Here is a 21,169-nt window from a genome sequence, read left to right on the forward strand (position 1 = left end):
AAATTTTCTATTTCATAAATATTAAACCTACAACTTTCCATATAAATTTTTAAATTATCTTAATGATAATTAAGAGCGTAAAAAATATTTATAAGCTACAAGTTTTTTATAATATCTAAAAATTAAATTAAAATTTTATATATTGATTTTAAAATACTAAATGTATATTAAATTTAAAGTTATCTTTATTAATGTTTCTACTAGAAATAAGTAAAAAAAAAAATGCTTATTTTGAAAACTTACTTTAAAATTTTTATTAATTAATGGCAAAAACAGCTAATTATAAATTTTTGATTATTTCAAGCTATATTAGCATGCTAATTTAAATTTTGTAATTCAGAATATTAAACAAATGTAATTTAAGATATGTAATATTTATTTTCTATTAAATAAAATTAATTTTTATGAAAAATAATTTTACAGTAAGTTTCTAGCTTTTAATTTTTTAGAAAAAATTAAATTTTTAAAATTCTAAAATCATTTACGATTTTGAAAAAGAATTCCAATTTTTCTTTTTTTTCTTTTTTTTTATAGTTAAATATTTTTCATTTCTAATGTTTAATCTAAAAAATTTGTTTCAACTTCTACAATCTGATGCTTGATTCTGTTTCACTGTATAAGATTTGGAAGAAGTAGAAAAAGGTCTAACATTTTTTTGTTTGCTCTGGGTAACAGAGACTGGATTTAACTTGTTAGATGACTGTAGACTAGTTAAGCTGCTTGATCGAACTGATTGCTGGAGAGAATTCCGTCCTGAATGGTATGGTTTTCTAGTTGCAGATTGTGGTCTTGAGGATGATCTTGAAGAGTATGAAAAACTTGATAATCGTTCATAATCTCTTAATAAATGGGTTCTACTAATATCTCTTGATGGTTTAGCTGATTCAATTCTTTTTAATAATGCCTTGATATAAATAAAAACAAATTTGTCTTAATGTAAAACTTTTATAGTTATATTAAAAAATACTTATTAAATCAGAAATACAGTAATATTAAAAATATTCACAATTAATCAATTTTAATAAAATTACAACTGTTTGTATTTTAATAAAAATACAAACTGTAAAATTACAACTATAATTTTAATAAAATTACAACATTTATAAAAAATTTTACTACTAAAGTATTCTGATTATATTACATACACACACACACAAATATGCTTAGTGATGCCTAGGTAAAAAGTGACTAGATATAAACATTAAAAATAAAACCATATTATTAGTTTGGTTATTTTTGGTCAACTTGAATCAACAACATTATTTTGGCAGAGCTTCCAAAATTTGGAAGAAGACCCTATAATCTTTGAAAACATCACTAAAATTATGACTCAAGGACTGCATGGCACCTTTATTAATTATTACGCAATGCATATTTAAGTAATAATGCATTAACATTTAATTATCACAAAATGTCAAGATGAAATCAGTGAGATGTTCAGGTATAGCCTATATTTTTCATAAGATCCAAGAAAATAACTCTGAAAATTTCGTCTACATTGATCAAAGGATTTAAGAGGTTATAGGAAGGATGAAATCAGGGAAAAGTGATAAGGTAAATTAAGTAAACATTAAAAAAAATTTTACAATGATTTTCTGATATTGACCATTCTAGTGATGTCACAACATCGGAGGATTATGTAATGGTTCCAAATTGTATATATGGTATAATATCATTGAAACTAATTTCACTTTTTTATTTAATTTTAGCAATTTTAATGCATGTGATGTCAGTGAGAGGTGTATTTAATTAAATTTTAAATTATAGTACAGTTTTAAAAAGACAATGTAAAATAAACCTCGAAATAAGAAAATTCATTTTAAAATGACCAAATATTCTCTTTATTTTGAATGGAAAGATAAGCAGAGAAGTAGGAGAAAGCAAGAGAAATAAACCTACAATGCTTAAGTAATAAATATTGATATAAAAGCCATTGTCTGTGTATGTGTGTGTGTGTATTGTATGTGAATTCCTGATAACTCCTGCAATTTCTGTCCTATTCAAATGAAATTTTGGTTATATTTGTTTTATGTTTACCACAAAATAAGTATAGGCTACTTATTTTGCAGAAATATTAGCTATAGAATGAATGTTTTATCAATTTCGGATCGGTAATCACACTTATGTTGCAGTGATGTCAGTGACCATGTGACGTTCATGCTTGAAGAGAAAATTTCTCTTAAATTGCATTTTTAAATATTTCGACAAATGGCATATTATAAACATACTTCATTAAATTTAAAATTTAATGTTAAAAAATGATAGCAGCATCAGGTCACTTCTATAACAAATTTTTAAAAAAATATTTCCATAGTGACAACTTGACATTCTATTATCCAATCAGAAGTAACAATCTAACAAGTCCATTATTTAGAAAGTGTTATCGCTCATCTAATTAACATACTGTACATACAATTCATCTTTGTTTTATCAATGGGGAATTAAAAAGACTCGCTATTTTGTCAAAAAAAAAAAAAAAAAAAAATGCCTAGGGAAAAGCACAAGAGAAAACTGATGAGGTAAATTCTAGATCTTTTAGATCTAGAATAAGAACAACGAAGACCGCTGAAGGCTGTGAAATCCAACTTGAGCAATATGGAGTAAGAATGGCTTTGTCAAGGGCTGCAGAAACAACAACACAACATCAAGCTTGACTTGAAGCTCTTCTCAATTCTTCAATCTCTACTTTCTCATAAAAAAAATATTCTGTCATGCTTGACGAGAAAAATTCTAGTAACTAATATAGCTCAGTAAGTTCTTTTAAAAAGAAAATTTTAAATTACAACAAACAGGCCTCAGAACAGAAAATGACTTCAAAATAAGTGGAATAGTAACTCCCAATAAGGAAAAAGTAACTAAATAGTGACTGAAATAAAATTAGTTGACCATGATGATATACTTTATTTGTAAGAGTCAAGTCCAAATGTTATTTTTATGTTTATGAGTTTTGTTTCATTTGACATTATAATTTAATTTGAGAATATTTTCTTTTGTTTACATGACAATAACTCATATTCATTATTAGCTAATAGTAATTACGAATAAAGCAATCATAATTTGTAATTATGACCAGAAAATACCACAAATCAAATTCTGACAACTGGCACTGTTTGCCACAGCGGCATAATTTAGAACTAATGCTCACACAGGGTCTAGATGTTTGTGCACATTTCTCATGTGTTTGCATGAGAAATTCATTTCTCACTTCTGCATAAGCAGTGTCACAATTGTGAATACTGATTTGAAAAGTTTGTTTTTGTGTATTTTTCTCTCTTGAATTTGCATAAACACAGCCTTGCAGTGAAGACTCAAATAGACTCCAGTCTCTGGAAAGTGAAACCAGAAATTTCTGAGTACTGATTTTGTTTGAGTGCATTATAACCCAGTCGATTGACAGAAAATTAGCGAAAGGAATCGTTAATTATCTTTTGCTATATCTGTATATTTTGATCTGTTCTTTACTTGGTTTGTTTTGTTTTTGTAGAACATAACCATAGGATAATAAACTTTGAGTTGGTCAGCCAGTTCAGTAATTAAATGCATAGGGAGTCTATTAGAAGATATACGGCAGGTCTCTCAAAAAAAAAAAAAAAAAAATTGAGAAAAAAAATGCCTATATATTTATCATTCTTTCTAATGAGTTATCTCAGTAGTGTAGCTAGGGTTCTCTGGGCCCAGTGCAGAACCAGATTTGTGGGCCCCCAAAAAAAATTTTTCGGCAGGGGTGTCCTTTTTCCGCAATGGTAATCAGGAACGTCCAAACAAAAACAATTTTTTCTGTAAATTTCGGCTTTTGAATTTATTTATTCTATTTTCTGCAAGATAAAACTAATAATATTAAGATGCATTTAAATTTTAAAAACCTACTTTAAGAGCTTTCTGACTAGCAAAATCAGAAATAACAGAATCGAAATTGATGGTATCAGTAATCTCAGGTAGTTTTTAATTAGCTTCAGCTTGGAAAAGCGTCTCTCACAAGTTGCAACACTAACTCCAATCATTAAGAAGAATTCAGAGACCGATTTCTATATTTGATACTGAATTGATCAATTTGTATCGATGAAAAAAATTCAGAAGCAGAAGTGATTTTGACAAATCAGGTTAAGTTCCAAAGATACAGCAATGAAGTCTTGAAACCGTTTTTGTTCAAGAGCAAATTCTTTTTTGTTGATTTCTTCTGGAGCGATTTCAAGGTTTACTTCCGAAAGAGGATCCAGCAAAATTGTGGGTGTTAAGAAGGCGTATTTCTTTCATGAATGATGCATTAGGTATTTTTTGTTTTTTTTACGTAAACAGTCTTAAATATTTTGGTGTAGTGGTTTATATAGTGTATAACTAGATTAGGGATGAGTTGCTGGTTTTCCTGTGTAATAGGGGCATTTGGCTGCTTGAGCTGCCAAATGCCAAATTTTGCTTTGTTCTGACTGCCGTAAAAAATTTTTTGGGTCTTTTTTCCTGTGATTTTGGGGCCCCCATGAGCCTATCACTTTCTAGGGGCCCAGTGCAGACCACACCTACCACAACCCCCAAACTACGCCACTGAGTTATCTTCTTAAATTTTGCAAATTGAAATTTTTAATTGGTTAAAATTATTAATTAGTAAAAAGTTTTCAGTCACAGAATTATTAAAACTTAAAACAAGATATTTCATTAAACAAAAAATCCAGAAATGAAATGCATAACTTTCCCAGCAAAAACACGATGACTTAATAGAAGAAATTTAAAATTAGTTTGTGGCATCATCTGTTATGAGATTTTGTTAAAAAACAACTTTTATATTATTAATAATTACAAAACTGCAAATAGTTTAATTTTGAGGATAGAGATGAGTTTTATATACAATTATAAATGCTAATAATGAGTAAAATCTTCATAAAGTCCAACTCCACTAAACTTATGACACATGATCCCTTTCTATCTTCCCACTCCTCGATCTATAACCAAAATTTAATAGCATCAATACCCTTTATACACAAGCTAAAGCACTAAATTTCATTTCTTAATCATTACCCCATTCTGATATATTAAACGAAATAGATGCCAAGACATACAAATTTTATATATATATATATATATATATGTTATGGACAAAGTGATTAATCGGACATTATTCATAATGACCAAAACAGGCACACAGTGTGATAAATATTGATTAATTTATCAACTTGACTGGTCATTATGAATACTGCTATCACCTAGTCGGGCAAAGTGATGATAATACATTGAGGAGTGATCATCCAACATACACTAGCCAATCGGCACTCTGAGTTGCGCATGCGTATCGTGTTTAGTACCAAATTTTAAATTTGATAAAAAAAACTCCACTTATTTCATTTAGAAATATTTATTTTTTGTGAATTATTTCAAAGTACTATTAACTGATATTTTTCCGGTAACTTAAAAGTAACTTTCATTTTTGACTCTCACTTTTTGTATCATTGGCAAATATGCTGATTTTGTAAAAATTTGATTGTTCTCATTTTTTTTCTGCTATTATCTCGTTTAATTGGTTGTTGAAGCGATTATTCATATCACTTAATAATTCCTCCATGATCGTTTCTTTTGTCAAAGAAAAAAGATTAACTACTGGTCACATAAATTTAAAATTTGGTACTAAATGCAATACGCATGTGCAACTAAGTTGTATGTTCTGATTGGCTAGCGTATGTCAGATGATCACTCCTCAACTTATTATCATTACCTTGCCCGACTAGGTGATAGCAGTATTCATAATGACCGGTCAATTTGCTAAATTATTGAAATTTATTACAATGCCTGATTATGTTGGTCATTATTCATAATGCCCATATTAATCACTTTGTCCATAACATATATATATATATATATAATCACTTCCACAAATGGTTAGCATGCATACAATTATTGTGAATAGTTATCTTAATAATATTGATAATGTTCTAATTTTAAAACAGCAAAAGATTAATTAGAATTTTTATTAAATAGGCTATAACTATTTTAATAAAAAGATATCAGTTCCCTTTAAAATGCATTTAAAAATATGTTTAATGTAAAAAAAAAAAAACTGCTTTTGAAGACAGGTGACATCTTTTTATTAAAATTAAAACTAATTCAATAGAAATAAGTTTTTGTGACAAAAAATACAGTCCATTACTAGCAAATAGTGATAAAACTTGTATTCAACTTGTATAACGAAGTATTCACATTCAGATAGTAATCTTACATGAATTAAAAACCATTATTTAGCTCATAACAGATTTCAAGTTTCTGACTTTTTCTAAAATTTAATTAAAATATATCGACATTTTATTTTCACTCACCAGGTTTTCAAGTTCAATTTGTCTTTGTTGTTTTAATCGATTGATCGCAGACGAAGATACGTGAGACTGAGGTATGCGAGATTTTTGACCAAGATATTTCGAAGTGGGTCGATTTTGTTGAGTCAGTATTTTTTTAAGAAGACGTTGATTTTCATGATCAATCTGGCGTACTTCTTCATTAGAAAAAGACATATTTTTACGAGCAGAGTTCAAAAATTTCGCCTGAAATGCTTTGTTATCACTAGAATTTTTATTCTGTTCCAATTCTAGTTGTTTAATCGCACATAAAAGTGCATTTAGATCGACAGTATTATTTTTTGAAGTTGAATTCCATTCTACATTATCGGCAAATTTGACATTTTCTCGTTTTTTCATATTAAAATCATTTGACATCTTATCTTCCACGTAATCATTTAATTTTCTCCTCGGTTGGCAATTATCATTTTTCAGGAATTCCGGAAGGGGACTGTCACAACACGGAGACGTTAGAGGGGTCACATCCGTTATCGAACCCGATTCGGTCAGATCATCGAAAGATTCTTCGCTCAAAGAACTCTCTTCTGAATCAGTCATGGACACACTCGAAGAAACCGAATGGCAATCATCTTTATCTTCGTCTCTCATTTTTTCACCATTTTCACAACTGTCATCTATAAGTGAAGGAATCACAGTTTCAATTAGAGTTTTTCTGATATGATTTTGTTTATTTACTAAAGGCAACTCTATTTTCTTACTTAGATCTTTTTGTTTCTGTTCTCTGTCAAAGAAATCGAAATCTATTTCTCCTTGAATATCTAGATCATCTTCATTAGCACCTAAACCAACTTTCACAGACATGTTGGAAGTATTCATTCTATTAGGATCAAAATAACTATTCGAACTTGATAATAGTAAAAATAAAAAGGAAAATATTACAAGATTTCAATATATAGATCTGAATTTTTAATTCAACCAGTATTTTGGAAAAAATAATAATAATAATAAATTACGTTCTCATAAAACCTGATCCCATCGTAGACGTTAAATACGTCAAAACACGATTTGGACTATCTCAGCGCCTCCTAAGTAATGATTGACGCAGAAAATAAAACAAATAATAAAAATTTTTTAAAAGTTTTATTTAAAAATTAACGGTGCGTTAAAAGTAAATCGTGTAATTTAAAATAAATTTTAAAAATAAGAAAAAAAATAAAATAAATAAATAAAATTTAATTTAATTTCGTAGTTGTATTGTCAACAAATGGACGTCAAACTGCCAAATTAAAATTTATTTATTTATCTTCTTATTTATTTATTTGTATATGACTGCGAGAAAAAGGTTCGCTTAGTGCTCATAGTGACGGAAAGAGTCAAAAATAGAAAATCATTTTTGACTGTTTCCGCGAAGCACTAAAGACAAAGGCAGATCTACATGGGGAGTAACAGGGCTTAAGCCCTAGGCACCGAAGTGTCAAGGGCCCACAAAAATTGAATTATTATCATAAATTTTTAATACTTTTTCATTAACAGTGAGCACTTATCAATTTTTCATTCAACACCATTTCATAAATAAATGTATTTCAACTCTGATTTTGATGTTATTAATTAAAAATGAATTTTAAACCCCTATTTAAAGATTTTTAACCTACCAAAAAATGGAGTCCCATTGGACTGCAATAAGCCCTAGGCCCCGAAAAACCTAGATTTGCCCCTGACTAAAAATGTGGCTGTTTAAAAATGAATAATTATAAAAGACAAACAAAGACAATGTTTTTCTTTTGTCATGGATGGCCAATATGTGTACTGAATAATCACTAAAGTCGAAGCTCGGGAAAAACTAGAAATAACATAAAATATCAACAAATTTTTTGATTTCTTGTCAAAATTTAGTTTTCTGATCAATCATTTTAAATATTTATTATAATAACGATAAATGTAATTGTATTTAATGAGTATTTAATTAACGGGGTGTTTCACCAACATTGCTTAATCGTGGTATTTGTAAATCCGGCGATTAGACATACCGAGATAGAGATCCAAAGTTGTTGTTTTCATGCTGGAATGAATTCAAGAAAAAGAAATTCACTAAACTAAATAACCCTTCTCTTCTCATAGAAAGCGCACTTTTCACTGACACTCATTATTAATAGCGCATTCAAAATTTTAAATACATATCAGAAACATGCGTACGCATGCATGCATGTTAAGCGCACGTACATTAAGTCTTATTTTGATTTTTGAATTTATGTCCTTTCGATACTATTGGTTCCATTGTTCGGCGGTCAGATGGCAGTGAACTAAGGTCTCAGCCTCCCGCTCTGAAGAACTCGAGAACAAATCTAAACGGATCGAAAACTCCAGGAATTTTAGGGTGGTTTGTACCGGATATGTTGGACTCCATACCTTATCACTCGGCCGCTCCGGTGTGAGCCTGGTCCAATCAACGATATGTATAGAAAAAGGTTCTCTTTGTGTCTATAGGAAGAAAGAGCCAATACGAAAGAAAGGTCTGCCATGGGTTTGACCAGGCGCTGAAGTGGTAAAGAACAGGGCTCGCTGAAGACTGGGATAGACGAAAATTTCTGAGGAACCCACAAAAGGCCGACTGAGCGGCAGACTGATGCCTTTATCACTTCAACAATCTGGACGTCCTTTTAGATCAGAGATGGCAAATTGTGACCTGCGCGATGAATTCAAGATACTTGCATTGAATGTTTGGAAAATATTACGATTTTATAAATTATATTTTAAAAATATTTGATTAATTTCAAAACTTTTCATACACGTATATAATGTGAAAGCAAAGTTCTATTTGCTGTCGTAAAAAAAGTCTTAAAAGCTACTAATAATGAATCTTAGATAGAAAAATTATCCTCAAATACTGTAAACAACAAGAGATTTTTCATTAAACAATATATTTGTTTCTGTTATAATCACATTATAAATTTTGCACTTATTTAGTGTATTGTTATTTTTCTGATATAAATTAAAAAGTCAAGTAAAATTTGTAAGATTTTTAAATTATTTTTTAATTACTTAAATTAAATATTTGACCCACGATTTTGAGTTATTAAATTTCTAATTCAATTTTGACCCACTTTTCGAAAAAGGTTCGTTATCTCTGTTCTAGACAACTGAGAAGTCGTTAGAATACGAAAAAACTGTTTTTTCCAGAAACAGAGACTATAGAAAAATTGACCTTCTCTTTAGGCGGTTTTGTATTTAATATTATTGATATACAAATACAATAATATTAATGAGCCAAACGTAGAGACGGCCGGATGGTCGAGCGGTTAAGTTGGCATTCCACCGCTCTAAGAGAGTCTGGAGTCTTTTTTTATTTTTGTAACTCTTATAAGAGACCCTCTTATAATAAGCTCATTATGGGTTCGGCCAGGCGCACAATGGGGCAGCCGGATAGTGAGGAACGGGGATCGACATATCCGGACGGACCACCCCCGAAAAATTCCTGGAAATTTTTCGACTCGTCCGGATTCGATCCCGGGTCCCCCAGGGCAGCAGGCTGCTAACTTTGACCTCTCGGCCGTCCGGCCGCTAGAGAGTCTGGGCTGGTCGAAAAACCCCAGGAATTTCGGGTCGTGGGTCCGTCCGGATTCCGGAAATGCCGGATCCCGTCCGCCCCATTGTGAGTCTGGACAAACCCATAATGCACTTGCTAGAAAGGCTCTCTTAGTGCCCATAGCGGGAAGAGTACAAAGGTAGAAGTAAAAGCATTCATTCTTATGTAAAATGTGAAAAATTATTTTAAAGTTCTATTAAGATGAATTTTTACATTTATGTTAGTAAGAATAAAAATTACAGTAATAATTAACAAAAATACCTGAAAAGTATATAAAAAAAATTATTTGCAATAATCATAACGACGATTTGAGATGGCAACATCAATTCATATGGGGATTGCAGGAAACCCAACTCGCTTGTCAGTTTTGTAGTCGAAATCTTTTTTTTTTAAACATGGTATTTGACGTCGATTCGTTAAATAAATTAAAAGGTTATCGTATAAGATTGAGAGTCGATAACGATGAATATGAAGGACGATTATTAAACGTAATAACGGAGACATCATGTGTATGCTTAGAAAAAGGTAATTTTTGTTGTCAGTTTGTTCAATGGTCCGCATATAGCTTGTAAGGACGACCGATATAACATATTTTGGACTCTATGGCAATGCGACACGGGCGATCTGCCGAAGAGAGATACCTCCAGGGAAGTCTTTTATGGAAACTGTCTCCTATTTAGGTAACGTTGAAAAATGTGCTGTAATCTTGCCAAAATGTGAATGACTTGGTGTTCCTAATGTGAAGAAAACCCGGAAAACTCTACTTGGCCAGTCCGTTGGCAAGATGCAAACTACCAGTGTTCTGTGGTTTTATCCACTCGGCCACTGGTGGGCTTGTACTCTGCTTAAGTGATATAATATACATATAATAATCTTCCGTGTATGACATACAGATTAAAAATAATATAGGTTCAAAAATCATGTTTTGGCAAACTATAGAAGCCTACCATTATGAATTTTTTTTAATGAAACATATTTGATAATCATGTTGAAAATATAGAATTTTTAGGAATGACCCACACAAAAAATGCTGTAAACAAAAAAATCATAGAATTACGCTCAAACCTGTTTTTGTGCAGTCTATTTTTGTACAATTTTTTATACGTGCAATGTGTTTTGTGCAATTATTTTTGTGCATTATACCAATTTGATTGAAATTCATATACTGCACACAAAAAATCGCACAAAACAAATCGCACAAAGATAGATCGCACAAAAACAGGTTTGAGTGTACTTACCAGTCTAAGCTTGTTTCTGTCAGCAACACAGTAGATGGCAAATGTTTATAAATGTGTCACATGATTTTGCTTCGACATCACTTGGTCGTATGACTACATTGAAATGTCAGTTACCTCAGCCATGTGTTATTTCTGATGTATTACCTGAGAACTTTCTTGAATAAAAGTACACAATTCCTGCATTAAGCCTTTTTTGTTTAATTTTGCTTTCTTAAGATACCTCACTACTAGATGTCCTAAACGGAAAGAAATGTAATAATAAAATTTCTTAATTGCTTAATAAATAATGGCTTTTTTTTTTTCTTTTTTCAAAGCCATATAGATTTATGGTTGTGGATTAATAACAGCTATATTTTAATAAAACATTAATTTTAATTTTACTAATTCAACAAATGTGAAGAATAAGTAACTGTTAATTAGAAAAAATAATTAATTAAAAAGTTGGAGAAGCAATAGCATTTGTGCTTAGTAAGTCAAATGCTGTTCTATTTTGTCAATGTGTCATACTATAAGGGATGTGAGGGTCAGGGAATTTATACAAAGTTTGTCAAAGGACGTCAAGAAAAGTCATGGAATTTAAAACAAAAATTTGAGTAGGAACCCTGTAAATTTTACTACAGTAGTCACCACTGAACTTAGACCAGGCCACAGTTAACTTGCCATCCAATAGATAGGTTTAAAAAAAGCAGCTTTGATTCATTGCATGAATGTTTTACATAATTTAAACCAAATATACAGTAATTAATCTTTATTTTTGCTAAATATCAACTTGATATCTTGCAAGTTTAACAAAATTGAGTCGGTCAAACTTGAGTCACAAGCATCAAAAAACACAGACCGTTGCATCACCCCTGTCAATGAGCATAGATCATTGCATGTTTAATATTTTGTTGCATCACCTTTTGCTTCCAAAACACCTTCCATACGTTTTGGCATGCTGACTAGGTGTTCACATTCATCTGCCGTTAAGGAATTCCGGATAGTTAGGATAGAAGCTTTTAGTTCTTCAACTGTCTGAGGACATGTTTTTTGCAGACATCTCTTCATAATTTTCCATACATTCTTAATTGGTGAAAGATCTGGGCTATTGGATGTCTAAGGAAGAACTTCTATGTTCTTTTCTGCAAACCACTTTTGTTTTTCTGCTTGTATGACATGTGGCCCCATCCTGCTGAAAAATGCAGGTTCTATTTATAGTTTTGCTATGGACGGAAGTAACACTGTTATAGAATGTTAATGTATTGCTCTGGAGCAAGTGTTCCATCAACAAATGTCAACTGACCCATACCACTGGCATTCATACACCCCCAAACCATGACGCTGGCAGAAAACTTCACTGAATGGTTTAATAATGATGGATCATTAGCTTCATTGGTAGATCAAATGACACATTTGCTTTTGTCTGTTGCTGATAATTCAAATTTTGATTCATCAGACCACAGAATCTCATGCCCCTTTTGTTTAGACCAGAAAAGATGTTCTTTGGCCCACTGTACCTGTTTCTTTTTTTAACATGCTGTTAACAAAGGTTTTTCACATGCTGCATAGAACCGGAAATGCATTTCTTGCAGTCTCTTGCGTGTTGTCGAAACAGATACATTTTTTCCAGTTGTTTCATTCCATATTGTAGTTACATCCAATGCTGTGGCACGGTGGATGATGCAGCAGTCTATATTTTTTGATGCCTGTGACTCAAGTTTGACCGGCTCAATCTTGTTAAACCTGCAAGATATCAAGTTGATATTTAGCAAAAATAAAGATTAATTACTGTATATTTGTTTTAAATTATGTAAAACATTCATGCAATGAATCAAAGCTGCCTTTTTTAAACCTATCTATTGGATGGCAGCCTGGTCTAAGTTCAGTGGTGACTACTGTATGTTAACTATCTTTTTTGTATATTTTTTTGAGTCAATATATTTTGTTTAGAGTTAATTACATAAAATTATAGTGAATGTTCCTTTCTAAACTATTTTTACAGTTAAAATAAAATTATTCTAAATTTATTGATATATATGTTACCAAGGTTAAATTGAAAAATGATAATTTAAGTATTCACATCTTTAACTCTTTAAACATGAGATCGGCTTAAAGTGCCTTAATGCATTTGAGATGAAATCAGCCAAAGGAAAACTTATTTGACTGGTTTTGCTTTACAAATTCCACACCACTAAAGCCTAGCTTGAGGGGTAAAATGAATTTTGTATCCAAGTACATAGGAAGAAGAAATTTTCAGTGTTTACAGAGTTAAATTTGTATCATATTATCAGATGAGAGAACCACAGGATTCTGACTTAGAGACAATTTTATAGCAGAAGAATTTGAAGTTTGGCCATCTTTTCCAGAGAGAGTCAAATTTTCACCCTAAAAACTTTTGTCTACATCCCAATTGCTCATAAAATGATAAAACTTTGTGTTAACAGAAAGGTGATTATCTAAACAACAGATTAAAGTAAAAAAAAAAAAAAATTTGTAAGATCCTCTTGTTCTCACTTCATGATATGTAATTTTCATTCAGTTCAAAAAGACATTTATCTAGTCTTAAAAATTATTTTTATATTTTATAAATGTTTAATATATTTCTAAATTATAAATGATGTCATAAACTTAACTGCTAAATAATATATACTTTTTCTAGTGCAATCTCTTGCTGATCAGACAACTTTTCCTTACTTGAAATTTTACAATTATGAAATTGAATCATGTAAGTAGAAAATTTTATATATTTTAAATTTATTCATTTAAAAATTTTAAAATACCATAATTTCTTGCCTATAATTCACAGAGAATTTTTTGTTGACAAAGAAAAGTTTATTTTCACATAATGACATAAAATTGAACAAATTGTTTTTCTTGGTACATCAATTGCATCAATAAGTCTAAACAAAATATCTCTATTTTTACCAGGTGAAAATAAAGGTATTTTATAATAAATGATTAACACATTGGTGTTGAGGCATTACAGGCAGTGAACTGTTCAGGTTTCTCTGGCATGAGGATTTTCAGATATATTGTTTTGACTTTTTGACTAAGATCTGTCTTTGCTAATCAGAAACTACACCAGTATAATAAGTTCTATTAATAAACAAGGTCTAAGAAGACAAGGATACAAACAGTAGGTTGTTTACTGTATATACTGTGGGAAAAAAGGATTAATGCAGATTTTGTTGTTGGCTTGATTTCAAAGAACTTGATGAAAATTATGTTCTTTTACTTGTATATGTTAGGCTCAAAGACCGAAATTGCTCATTGAGCGAAAAAAACGTTGTGGTCGACTTTGCTGTGGAAACGTCCACAACTCGTTGTGGTCGTTTCAAAACAACCATGAAACGAAATTCACGTCGTGGCTGTTTGTAAAAATGGCCACAAAGCGAATTTTGCGTCGTGGCATTTATAATAACAGCCACAAAGCAAAATTTGCGTCATGGCAGTTGTAAAAACAGCCACAACACATTGTGGCTAACTCAAAACGACCACAAAGCGAAATTTGTGTTGTGGCTTTTATGATATTTGACCACTACACATTGTAGTGATTAAGAAAAGCCATAACACGTTCCGAACGTTAGTTAATGCAACCACAATACTGGATCATATGACACAGTGGTTTGTAACTTAAAAATATTGTTGTCTCTTGAACACTATAAAGTGCAGACACACAAACACTTGGCAATCTTCATCTTAAGTTTATTTAAGATGAAGATTGAAGATTGCCAAGTGTTCGTGTGTCTGCACTTTATAGTGTTCAAGAGACAATAACAATTACCGACACGGTTTCAAGTGCATTTAAAATATGGATTCTAGGCTCAAAACATTTTTATTTACAATTTTTAATGCAAACAACTTTAGTTCTACAAGTTTTCCTAGAAATTTAATTTTCATACTTAAAAAAATTTCAAATAAATAACATATATGGAGAAAAATACACAATTCTTTCTTTTGTTTTGCTAAAAAGTGCTAAACGTCTAATTACATATACTTGTAAGTACTTGATATACTATACACGATAAAATAAAAATCAACTGCTAAAGTTAAAAACCACTGTGTGACGGATTTATTATGGTTAAAAGCCACCACACATTCTGGATGTTAACTAATAACGAGGAGATAATAAGAAAATAAAACTTTCTTTTTCATTATGATTTATTTATCTTCAATCATCTTATATATCGCAGGTAACAAAATTATTTACCATATACAGAAATTTAACTTGGTTACTTTACAACAACATTTAATTATTCATGCATTTTATGTTCTTTGAGCGACATTTGCATTTTTATCAATACAGTATCTTTTACAGTGACACATTGTAAACCCTTGCTTACTTCCAGATGTTAACATGGATGCTGAGCGAAGTGTTAATAAAGTTGAGGGTGCGTTCTGAATGTTAATAAAGTTACTGTAGAAATTGTAAATTCATTACGAGCATAAAGTTGATCGAGAAGACTTTTCTTGTTTCCTAACTGATAGAGAGAGACCTGATGGATTAATGCTCATAACAACAGCTAAAACATTTCTGGGAGCTGCATGTCTACTATCAACATTAGGCACCCTAACTAAAACAATCAAACCAATTTCAACTGCGGAAAATTACCCTAAATTGAGAAAACTCTCTAAACTCAAGCTCAAGCTCCGATAAAAAAAAAATAAGACAAACGATTTGATGACGCAGATCCCTGTACTATCATTGTGAAATAATAATCAGAACAATTCTTAATTCATTGTTTTTGAAAATTTGAATAACTAAAATGTCTTAGGATTTTTAGGCTTTATCAGAGGTATTAATTTACATCTGATATAGAGAGTGCCGATGGTTCAATGGCATGAAGGTTGAGAAAAGCAAAATCCTACTCAGGTGTAATATACAGTAATACCTTGGTTTTCGTCAGTTTTGGATTTTGCCGATTGTTTTCGGATGGATTATCGACGAAAACCGAAGTATCACTGTAGAGTGTACACCCATGTACCTAGCATCAATCTGCATTATTTCTTTAGCTTCTGTTGTCCTATCCTAAAATCCTCCAGTTATAGGGAAAAACAGAATGGTTTCAGGCTAAAACTTTTTCTAGCGAAACTTGTGGAGCGATGAGTAATAGCATCAGAATACAGGGTAGTTTTACCCTAGATTTACCCTAAATATAAGACTACCCGAAACATTAATCTGAGAGGTTAAAATTATTCTGGAAAAAGGTAATTCCCTAGAAATGGCAGCACTGGTCAAGAATGAACACAATACAAATTCCACAGGTATTTTCAATGCACCCGTTGATAAGTTACAACCTATCCTTCGTATTGTCGTTGCATTAACTAACGTTCAGAACGCGTTATGGCTTTTCTTAATCACCACAACATGTATTGGTCAAATATCATGAAAGCCACGACACAAATTTCGCTTTGTGGTTGTTTTGAGTTAGCCACAACGCGTTGTGATCGTTTTTTCGCTCAATGAGTGATTTTGGTCTTTGAGCCTAACATATATTTATAATTAATAATTTTATCAAAAATTGTTATGATCATAATAATGTCCTGAAAATATTAAAAAAGCATAATTATACAAAATTAAAAAATTTGAATAATTAAACATCTTTTCTGAAAAACTTTTTTTTATTTACATTTTTGTCAACAAAGTAGTTTACATATAATTATTAATGGATCCCAATTGTTGGCTTAGGAAATTGAATAGTTGTGTTCTTTCATCGTAGTAGACTGAAAAATACATTTCCATGGTCCATCTAGGCCAGTGTTTCTCAACTAGTTTTCCATGGTCCATCTAGGCGATTTTCCATGTTGGGGGCGATTAGTAACAATTTATATTTTGGCAGGCAAAAAATCTTTTGGGCGATATAGTAAAACATTATATTAAGAATAATTAGATATTTTATTCGTTATATCATACAATAATTAAACAAATAACATTATACTAGTCACTACTCTATTCAATGCAATACAAATTTGAGGGCCGAGGCTAACACCCAACAAAATTTTTTTCGAAATGAAGTGGGCGATACTACAAAATGGTTTTATTGAAGGCTGCGATGATTTGTTAGAGGTTGAGAAACACTGATCTAGGCCAACTGAATTTATCAGAGCCTTGGGCATGAACTTACATTTGTATTTGAGTTCATTCTAATATGAATTTATTGACATTGAATTGCAAAAAATTCATCATCATCATCATTAATTTTTTGGAACTTGGCCTCTTTTTCAAGAACCAAAATATTTGCTTTTTCATGAGTCACTTCATTAAATTCTCTGATGTTTGTGCTGAATTGAGGACACAATATTTTCTATACAGAATTTATTGTTTGTGCAGTTACTTTTTTCATGCAGTGTTGTTGAATTCCACAGAATTTCTAGTGTCAAAGTTCTTCTGTGACTCTTTCAGAGAAGTGTCTTTATTAGCATCAGCACTATCAGCCAGATATTGCATAAGAAATTGCAAATAATAAGCCTTTAATGTTGCAATAATTCAATGATCCATTGGTTGCAATAGAGATTAAATTTGAAGGAAGAAAAAAGACTTGAATGTTTGATTTATAATCAACAGCATTAGCTGGATGTTCTATGAGCAGTGTCAATTATTAATACTTTGTTTGCCAATATTGTTAACCCAATATGCTTCTTTATGAAAAGTGAAAAATAACTTTTGATATGGTCACTGAAGACTTGTATAACCCTTATGGTTCAGTCTTCATTTGACAGGCAACGAACTGTTCATGTTCCACTGGCATGAGGATTTTCAGATTGATAAACTAAGAATGATTTTACTTTTATGTCACCTGCCACAATTATTTCTAATAAGAAAGATAAGTCTGTCCTTGGATGCTTCGTGCTATGGGACTTTCTTTTCATCTTGAGAGATAAAAGTACATGAAGGCATTGATTTTCAACAGAGATCCATTTCATCAAGGTTGAAGATTTGCTTTGCATTAAAACTTTACTCATTCTTTTTTCTTCTATGTTCGCTATGTTTTCAGCTTTTTTGAGCTTGTTATAACACTCAAAATACACTTAAAAATTCCTTTATGGCAAAACAAAAAGACAAAATACAAAAATTTCAAAACAAACTATGCATATGTATAAAAGATTGAAGAGCACATTGCCATTTTTTGAATAACTTTTTAGAAACACAAATGTCAAAATATCATTTCTAATTGAATATTTATTAAAAGATTTTGTAGTAAAGTCATTATACTGAAGAAATGAAGTTGTCATTCAAAAAATGGTGTAACTTTTCAAATGTTGTTAAGTGAAGAGTCATTAAGCAAGAAATAGGTGCATTTAGTCAACAGATGACAATTATTTTGTATTTCATAGGAAGACATTACAGAATTTGATTATATTATTTTATGCAAAAATCTAGTTAGAAATAAAAATATTCATGTTTGATTTTACAATTTTTGAGCTTATCATTTTGTTTCAATTAAATACAATACATTGTTACAATAGTGTTTTAATTTTTTTCTAAATATATGTTTGTGTTTTTTAATTCATTACATAATAATAAGAACTGATTGATTAATTATTTATCATATCAAAATGATAAATATTTTTATTATTCAAAGTATATTTTTTTAATACAGGATAAGATTGTTAAATAATGCTCAGCTATAATGTATATATAATGATTATAAATTATTCCAGTGAATACAGTAGACTCCCCTATAACATGGTAGATACATTCTGTGTTATATGAATCCGTGTTGTACGAGTCCTTAAATATATGAGCCAATCATAGCCCAGCACGTGTGCAGTTTAGGGGCTACGGCTGTCTGAAAGGTTTTCTTCCATAAAATTAATCGATTCTAGAATAATTTGACTCAACATTTCCAAATCATGTATAATTTTTTGGGAATAATCCATATAAATTATGCTATAAACAAAAAATTGTTGGATTACTTATCGAGTGTGCACTGTTCGAAAACGCCATTGCCTAAGCTTGTTTTTGTCGCAGAGCGACTCATCGAATGGCAGATGCGTTTCCTGATAAGTTATTCTTTCTGCGAAGAATTCGCTGAACTTTGGAGACATCATTAATAGAAATATAATTTTTATGGCCGTTGAATAATACTGTAAATGTTTTTCTCACAAGAATTGTATAAAAATTTATCAATACTTTTCCACCTAAACTTTCCGTATATATGCCTGGCACTGGACAGCGGCAAGTAGTTTGGCTGCTCGTCCACTATTGGTCTAGAATTGACCAATCCTGTCTCGACATGAGTCGGTGATGACATTTTACCATGTTATACGAGTCTCTTTTAGCGTGTTATATGAACCTGATCGCAATTTTTTTGCTGTGCTATAGGAAACCATGTTATATGAACCCGTGTTATAGGGGGGTCTACTGTATAGTATCTTTTCACATGGAAATTTATTATTTTATTCACAAATTAGTTTTTTTATAGTATTTTAATTATAATAAATGAATTATTATATAGTAATAATTAATTTATTATAATTATAATAATAATAATTATTATTAAATAAAATTTACGATAATAATTATTATTGTAAATTTTTTCTGTTTACTTAGCAAATTATAATATATTCTACTTCCTTAAACTCATTTAAATAGATTCAGTGATTGGAGGTCCAGAAAATGAAAAAACAGCATTAAAGAAATCTACAAGTCCTCCTAAGTAAGAAAATTTTTTAATAAAAAAGATAATGTAAATTTAAAAGTTTGGATAATTACTAACTAGTTGATTGCATAGTATTGACCTTTAAAATATTGTTGACCTAAACTATCAAAGGCTGATATATTTGCTCTGCAAATAATTAGTTCTTTCAGGAATACATTATAAATTTAAGTGATATTGAAGGAAAATTATTGGCAAGTTTATCTTAGCCAACTTTTTTTTTAATAGTAGAGATACAGTGGATGATCAGTTAATGAACATAATCTGTTCAAAGACAATGTTTGCTACCTGAATTGTTTGTTAATCAATGATCAGTTTACTATAGATTTTTATAGGAATTTGATTAATTTGTTCTGGAGACCACAAAAAATGAATAAAAAAATATATAATTTTTTACTACGTTTATTTATATGTAATAACAAACTAAAAGCAATGGATGACACATCTTTATTTCTCAGATGTAATTTTTGTTACTCTTTTATCTGAGTCTTTTTGATTATATCTTTCTTGGCTAAGGTTATATCTGTTGAAGCTATACTGTCTAGGAACATCAGACTTCTGCTCACTCTCTATCTTGGCTATTATCTCTTGCTTAGTTTATGTAGTGAACACAGTTCTTGACACTTCTCTTTTTAGGCTCCATAATATCAGTTTTTTTTTAAATAGGAGTTCAGAAAAGTACTTACAAAAATTCAGAGAACAGAAATCAACTAGTGCAAAAATATAACTGTGAAAGTCTTGTTCCATAAACCATTCATAGATGCCAGTAAAATATAGTTTTAAAAATCTTAAATGCAGTGTGGCTTCTTGTGTTTGTTCTGTGAGGTGTTTGTTGTCCAAACATAAAAATCTTTTGTGAAAGTGTTCATTGTATGATTTGTTCACAATCCAAGCTGTTCATTAACTGATCACCCACTGTATTAGCATAGAGGAACTATGTTGAAATAACTAAACTAATCTATTTACACAGGCTCTCATTTAGATATAAGAACAGTAGGAATCTAGCCAACTCAAAGACAAATGCTAACAATATAGTATATATTCCACAAGAAAACTAATTTGATCAGTATAATATTGTAAGTTGTTAACTTAGAAATGTTACTGAATTAATAATTCTAAGTTAACAACTATTATATTGATCAAGACTAGATTTGGGACATTGTATTCAAAATGTAATACTTGAAATATTTTTAGAAGAGAGATAGTCTGGTCTCTTTAGTTTGGATATTAAGAATACAAATGAATGTAAAGAGGTTACAGATTACCAAAAAGAATTGAATTTTTAAAGAAAAAGCTTTGAATATGTGTGTCAATAAAGATCCTAGTGATCAATAATAACTAGGTTCAACAAGTGGAACTTTATTTTGGCATGCTTCAAAATTTTATATATTTCTGAATTTAGACATATTCTCTATTTTCTCATTTCTGATTGAA

The 21,169-nt window shown here is 30.5% G+C and overlaps 2 protein-coding genes across 3 annotated transcripts in view; one reads left to right on the forward strand and one right to left on the reverse strand.

Moving 5' to 3' along the window:
• Positions 1-506: 506 nt before the first annotated feature.
• On the reverse strand, positions 507-7,350 carry LOC136988755 (cilia- and flagella-associated protein 97-like). Of its 2 annotated transcripts, XM_067286719.1 has the most exons (3): positions 7,034-7,350; positions 6,300-6,949; positions 507-904 (listed from the first exon to the last, which is right to left on the reverse strand). In XM_067286719.1, the coding sequence occupies exons 1-3, from the start codon at positions 7,149-7,151 to the stop codon at positions 578-580; spliced, it is 1,095 nt and encodes a 364-aa protein (XP_067142820.1). In that variant the 5' UTR covers positions 7,152-7,350; the 3' UTR covers positions 507-577. The 2 variants fall into 2 exon arrangements, with proteins under 2 accessions (XP_067142820.1, XP_067142819.1); XM_067286718.1 differs by having other exon boundaries at positions 6,300-7,350.
• Positions 7,351-10,197: 2,847 nt separating this feature from the next.
• Positions 10,198-21,169, forward strand: part of LOC136988723 (piRNA biogenesis protein EXD1-like) — a 51,267-nt gene continuing 40,295 nt past the window's right edge. Inside the window, exons 1-3 of the mRNA XM_067286679.1 lie at positions 10,198-10,383; positions 13,735-13,800; positions 19,672-19,735. Coding sequence (XP_067142780.1) covers positions 10,254-10,383; positions 13,735-13,800; positions 19,672-19,735 — 260 coding nt within the window. The 5' untranslated portion in view covers positions 10,198-10,253. The remainder of the gene's footprint in view (positions 10,384-13,734; positions 13,801-19,671; positions 19,736-21,169) is intronic.

Source organism: Centruroides vittatus, unplaced genomic scaffold (genome assembly GCF_030686945.1).
Source record: "Centruroides vittatus isolate TY-2023 unplaced genomic scaffold, ASM3068694v2 scaffold_386, whole genome shotgun sequence".
In the NCBI taxonomy this organism is placed as follows: Eukaryota; Metazoa; Arthropoda; class Arachnida; order Scorpiones; family Buthidae; genus Centruroides; species Centruroides vittatus.

Bases quoted from the DNA above. Each gene is read 5' to 3' on its own strand.
- LOC136988755 (XM_067286718.1), bottom strand. From the start codon at position 7,151: ATGAATACTTCCAACATGTCTGTGAAAGTTGGTTTAGGTGCTAATGAA. The intron at 905-6,299 runs GTGAGTGAAAAT...ATTTATATCAAG, and splicing joins AAATTGAACTTGAAAACCTG to GCATTATTAAAAAGAATTGA.